The 5,891-nt window shown below is 34.8% G+C and overlaps 1 protein-coding gene across 1 annotated transcript in view; it reads left to right on the top strand.

Moving 5' to 3' along the window:
• LOC106877214 (phosphatidylinositol-binding clathrin assembly protein) overlaps positions 1-5,891 on the top strand; it is a 91,224-nt gene that overhangs the window by 73,340 nt on the left and 11,993 nt on the right. Inside the window, exon 15 of the mRNA XM_014926067.2 lies at positions 5,202-5,456. Coding sequence (XP_014781553.2) covers positions 5,202-5,456 — 255 coding nt within the window. The remainder of the gene's footprint in view (positions 1-5,201; positions 5,457-5,891) is intronic.

The following is a 5,891-nucleotide window of genomic DNA, read 5'->3' as shown; positions in this document are numbered from 1 at the left end:
TATATATATATATATATATATATACACACACACACAGACACACACATAAGCTCACATGTTTGTATGAACTTGTTTCGTTTGTTTTACGATACACATATATATATGCTTAATCTATGTTTGATGTTTTTGTTGTTGCTTGCACCATTCTGTCTCTTTGTCCTCGTGCTATTTTTGTGTTGACTTCACTGCATCAGCATTGTCATAGCTATTCACCTTAGCTGTATGTTCACATCTGCACCTCCCCCTCTACTCCTCGTAGAGGATATACCATCTGCTATAGTTTAAGACATTTCTTTGGAAATATTGCTAACTGTTTGTAGAAGTACCACATTTGGTGTCATTTGAGATGCATTAACCATTTTTTTTTTCCTGGAAAAAAAAATGGTTCAAAGAAAACACCTGAGGTCCTTCATGCAAGATTGCTTTAAATATGACATGCGTCAATGCACAAAAACCTTTATTTCTTAAATATGTGCTGCTGAAATTTGCAGTGCCCCTCATATGCCTGTACATTTTTATACCATCAAAAATGCCATCTGTCTGTCTGTCTGTATCACTCTCTCTCTCTGTATATATATATATGTGTGTGTGTGTGTGTGTGTGTGTGTATATATACGCATGCATACACATGCATTATAGTTGTATGACAGGCATGTCAAACATGCAGCCCATGGGACACATATGGCCCTTCTCACACACAAGTGCAGCCCGCAAGTGACATAACTAGAAGTTTAAAAATGTGGAACCCCAAAACTTTTTAACAATAAAAATGATTAATAATAATTTAATTAATAATGAAAAAAAGGCATCGGAAGGGTGATGCATACCCAGCGTACACACAAGGATAAATAAAATTTAATTCAGTAATCTCAGACAAATTCATATTTCAACGAATTGACATCATTTATGTATACGTAACAAAAATTAAAACATTTTGATTCACCCATCCATGAAAATTTAATGAGTTTGAGCCACTCACCCAATGTGTATTTCTGCCAAATTTGGTGAAAATCTGTTCAGCCATTTTCCAGTAATTTTGCAAACACACAAATAGACAAAAAAACGAGTGGCTACAATGCCCTTCTTTTGCTTACACGTGCAGGGTAAATTTAGGATGATTAATGAGCAAATAAAAGGTTTCAAAAGATTTTTACTTGATGAAGAATTAACACGAAGGAAATTTTTGTTGTAAATGTGGGTTTAAATTCATCTGCCCCCACCCCCTCTCCCACCACTGTAACATGTATATGAACCTTAAGTCCCATAGAGATTCTGCTGTTTGACATTCCTGTTGTATAAGATGCACATTTTTTTTTTCCCAAAAGAATGTCTCAGAAAACCAAACCAAATCACAAAATTACACTGATATTACTTACTTTAATGTATGAAAAGCTTATTTCTATTCCCTATGTATCATTTATGCAACCAAATACATTCGGTATATAAGACACCAGAAGCCAATTTAGGATTGGTTTCACCTCTGTCTTTCTCTCTCCCTCTATGTCTACACACACACACACACTTAGAAATGCACCTAGATGCATAGAATCAGATTCAAGAGTATATATATATATATATATAGAGAGAGTTATTAATATTCACGGCAGCTTTTGTCCTAATTTTGGGACTGCCATGTTGGCTTGGCGATAACTATATATATATATATATATATATATATACACATGTACACACACACTTATGTACTGTAATTTTATAAGACATTAGAAACCAATTTAGGATTGGTTTGGTTCTCTCTGTTTTTCTCTTTCTCTCACTACTTCTACACACACTCTCAAATGCTCTTAAATGTATATAATCAGATTCAAGAACACACACACACACACTCTTATGTCCTGTACTTTTATCGGTTTGAAATTCCAAATGAGCAAATATGTGCCTATTGTTGAAGGTGTGACTGTCAACTTTGAATTTCTACTTGATGTTTAACTCTTTAGCATTTAACCTGGCCATATCCAGCCCAAATATTCTACCTGTTTTATGTCCAGAGTGGCGAGACCCGGTCCCTCACACCTGCCCTACAATGTCATTCTAAAAAATAAACAATCACATCAAAATCTCGAAAGCTATGAGATAATGCATGATTAATTGAAAACAGCATGAATAAACAAGCATTGCAGTTGACAGAGTTATCTGAATGCTAAAGTGTTAAGCCATTGTGGTTCTGATGTTTCTGGCCAGGTTTTAGATATTGTCAGTGTCTCTTAATTCAATCATAAAAAGCTTGCTTCCCAATCACATGGTTCCAGGTTCAGTCCCACCGTGTGGAACCTTGGGCATGTGTCTTCTGCTATAGCCTCAGGCTGACCAAAGCTTTATGAGCGGATTTGGTGGACAGAAACTGAAAGAAGCCTGTTATATGTATATATATATATAAGTATATATTTGTTTTGTGTCTGTGTTTGTTCCTAACCATTGCTTGACAACTGATGGTGTATCTATGTTCCTGTAGTTTAGCAGTTCGGCAAAAGAGACTGTTAGAATAAGTATCAGGCTGACAAAGAATAAGTCCTGAAGTTGATTTCTTTGACTAAAGACACCTTTAAGGCAGTGCTCCAGCATGGCCACAGTCAAATGACTGAGACAAGTAAATGGAAGAATACACAGAAGCATATGTATGGTTGTGTGGTTAAGAAACTTGCTTTGCAACCATGTGGTTTCAGTTTCAGTTTCACTTTGTGGCACCTTGGGCAAGTGTCTTCTACTGTAGCCCAGGCCAACTGTCTTGTAGTGAATTTGGTACACAGAAACTGTATTGAAGACCATTGTGTGTGTGTGTGTGTGTGTGTGTATCATCATCATTGTTTAATGTCCGTGTGTGTATACATATATATATATATATATGTATACACACACACACATACATACATACATTGTTGTATTTTGGGATGGTCATTTTCTTTTTTGCCAAATAAACACACGCACTGTATATTTTTTCTTCACTCATTTATTACTGTTCTTATTCTATTATATTATTTTAACTCATGTCCATTGTCCTGACAACGGACATGAGTTAAAATAATATAATAAAATAAGAACAGTAATAAATGAGTGAAGAAAAATATATAGTGTGTAGGAGTGGCTGTGTGGTAAGCAGCTTGCTTACCAACCACATGGTTCCGGGTTCAGTTCCACTGCATGGCACCTTCGGCAAGTGTCTTCTACTACAGCCTTGGGCCGACTAAAGCCTTGTGAGTGGATTTGGTAGACTGAAACTGAAAGAAGCCCGTCGTATATATGTATGTGTGTATATATATATATATATATATATATATATATATGTATGTTTGTGTCTGTGTTTGTCCCCCCCCCCAATCACTTGGTGTGTTTACGTCCTCGTAACTTAGCAGTTCGGCAAAAGAGACCGATGGAATAAGAACTAGGCTTACAAAGAATAAGTCCTGGGGTCGATTTGCTCGACTAAAGGTGGTGCTCCAGCATGGCCACAGTCAAATGACTGAAACAAGTATAAGAATAATGAGAGTGCATGTGTTTATTTGGCAAAAAAAAATAATAAAATGACCATCCCAAAATACAACAACACTTGTTTCGACACCCGATTTCACATCTGGAATCTTGCAAAATGAATTGATAAACATATATATATATATATATATATATATGTGACTGAAATTTATGGTTTTACATTTAGCTCATTAGTTATATCCATTTCAACAAAAGGTTTAAATGTGATACCATAAAGTTTAGTCTTCAACTTAATGTATTATACTCTGTGACTAATTTATTAGTTGTGGAATTTCATTTGAAGGTAAAGTAGCTACTAACATGCTCTCTGTTAGCCAATATTCACATAAGTGCTGGCTGAGGAACCAGCTTGGATTCAATAACCCCCTCTTATCTAATATATATGTGTGTGTGAAGGGGGGGTACATATATATATAATTCAAATAAGAAGATAAAGAATGAATTTAGTGCATCATTATTACAAGCTACAATTGTTTCAATACCCCTTCTTTCCTAATACCTCTGCACATAAATAATTTCATATGAAATGTTATGCATTATTTGCAGTTGGTGATAGTGGAGTATCACATGCATCAAAATGTGCACCTTTACATATATCATATTACACCCCGACCCCTTTTCTTCAAAATTTTCTAATTGTAAATTCATTGTTTAAAGTCCAAGCTGGTGCAATTTCATTAATTAAGTGAACTTGTTCCATGGACAGACAAGAATTCTGACATTTGACCTTGGACAATTTTACCATCAGGATTCTCGTTGCACTCCTAGCATATGAATTTATGTACTTCATGAAATCTTTGTTTTTTTTTTTTTTCTGCTGACACATATCACATCTATATTTCTCAAACTCTGGTCTTCCTTAGCTGATTCGTTAACTTACATAACCTTTTCTCTAATGGAATGCAATTCATACACCTATGTAGAAAAAAGAAAGCAGAAGAACATAAATTAATTCATTAATTTGATTGTGCTCAACAGCTGTTTCAATGGCATAAAACATCATTATTTGTATATTTACATGATTAAAATACATGGAAAATTTTTTTCCATTGTTGGTATGGGTAACACATCAATTTTGAATGAACTATGTTATTTCAATTATGTAATATAATGCTGTTATATGCCATTGAAACCGCTGGTGTGTACAATAAAAAAAATATAATCTGTATGTAAAATTTATGCTTTTCTACTTTTTATCTAAATATATTCCTCTTAAAGATTATTTTAGCTGTTTCTGTATATACATGTTTGTTCCACCTGGATTTGACTGCCTTATGATGTCTTGGATTTTTACCATGGATATATTTTTTGATGTTTATACACCATTTCTGTATATATAAATATATATTTGTATATATTATATAATACAATATATATATGTATATATATTTATATATGTATATTTGTATCACATTCAGTACTGTTATTTTTTCTTTCTCAACTCTTATTCACATCTGTTTATGTCTTCTGTTAATGTTGGACACAATAACAAAATGTTGTATGTCTAATCTGATAATATTCAACATTCTCTCTTTCTCTTTTCTATTTTTCTCTTGTATTTTCTTCACCGTTTCAAATAATGATGACAATAAAGCATATTCTGTATTTTCAACAAACAAAACTTTTACCATTTACCATTTTCTTTTACCTACTGGAATCTTGCAATGTTCTTGTCTATCTTTGCCATGCATTCTCAGTCCATACGGAACTGGAAGACCTTCTCGATCCGCTGGAAGCTCTCGATCCGCTGGCTCCTAAACGACCTGTAAGTCCAGCGTTCGTTCGGCCAGTCAGTCCAGCTATTGTCCCTCCGGCGAGTCCAGCCTTCAATCGGCCGGTCAGTCCCGTCACTGGCTCCACCTTCAATGCTCCGGTCAGTCCGTCTGCTACTGCTTTTAATCCGCCAGCCAGCCCATCATCTTCGTGTTTCAAACCGCCAGCAAGTCCTTCAGGTCTGTGCTGATTACACCTCAGGATGCACTTCCTATGTAGTAGTATCTACAGAAAGATCTTATCCTTCGTTTTTCTCCTACCTCTATGCTGCTTCATTTTTGTCAATAGTTGTAGTTTTGTAGTCTTTTAATTATTGTTTTTCTTTCCTTTTCTTTTTCCCAAATTTTCCGTCGTATCTTCCTTCACTTGTGCATTCATTTACTATGTTTCTTATGTTTTGTAGACTTTTAAAAGTCATATGTGTCTGTTTGCCTTTTATTATTTTCTCTTTCCAATTACTCTGTGTGTGTGTGTGTGTGTGTGTGTGTGTGTGTGTGTGTGTGTAGCCTGTACACTCGCCACAGTATGGGAATTAAATTGTCTGTACCTTAAAGATACAACCCTGTTGAGATGTCATGTGTGTATGTATATATGTGTATATATATATATATATA

The sequence above is a fragment of the Octopus bimaculoides genome, chromosome 27 (genome assembly GCF_001194135.2).
Source record: "Octopus bimaculoides isolate UCB-OBI-ISO-001 chromosome 27, ASM119413v2, whole genome shotgun sequence".
In the NCBI taxonomy this organism is placed as follows: Eukaryota; Metazoa; Mollusca; class Cephalopoda; order Octopoda; family Octopodidae; genus Octopus; species Octopus bimaculoides.
The sequence above is the reverse complement of the archived record's forward strand: the minus strand, read 5'-3'. Positions and strand labels throughout refer to the sequence as shown.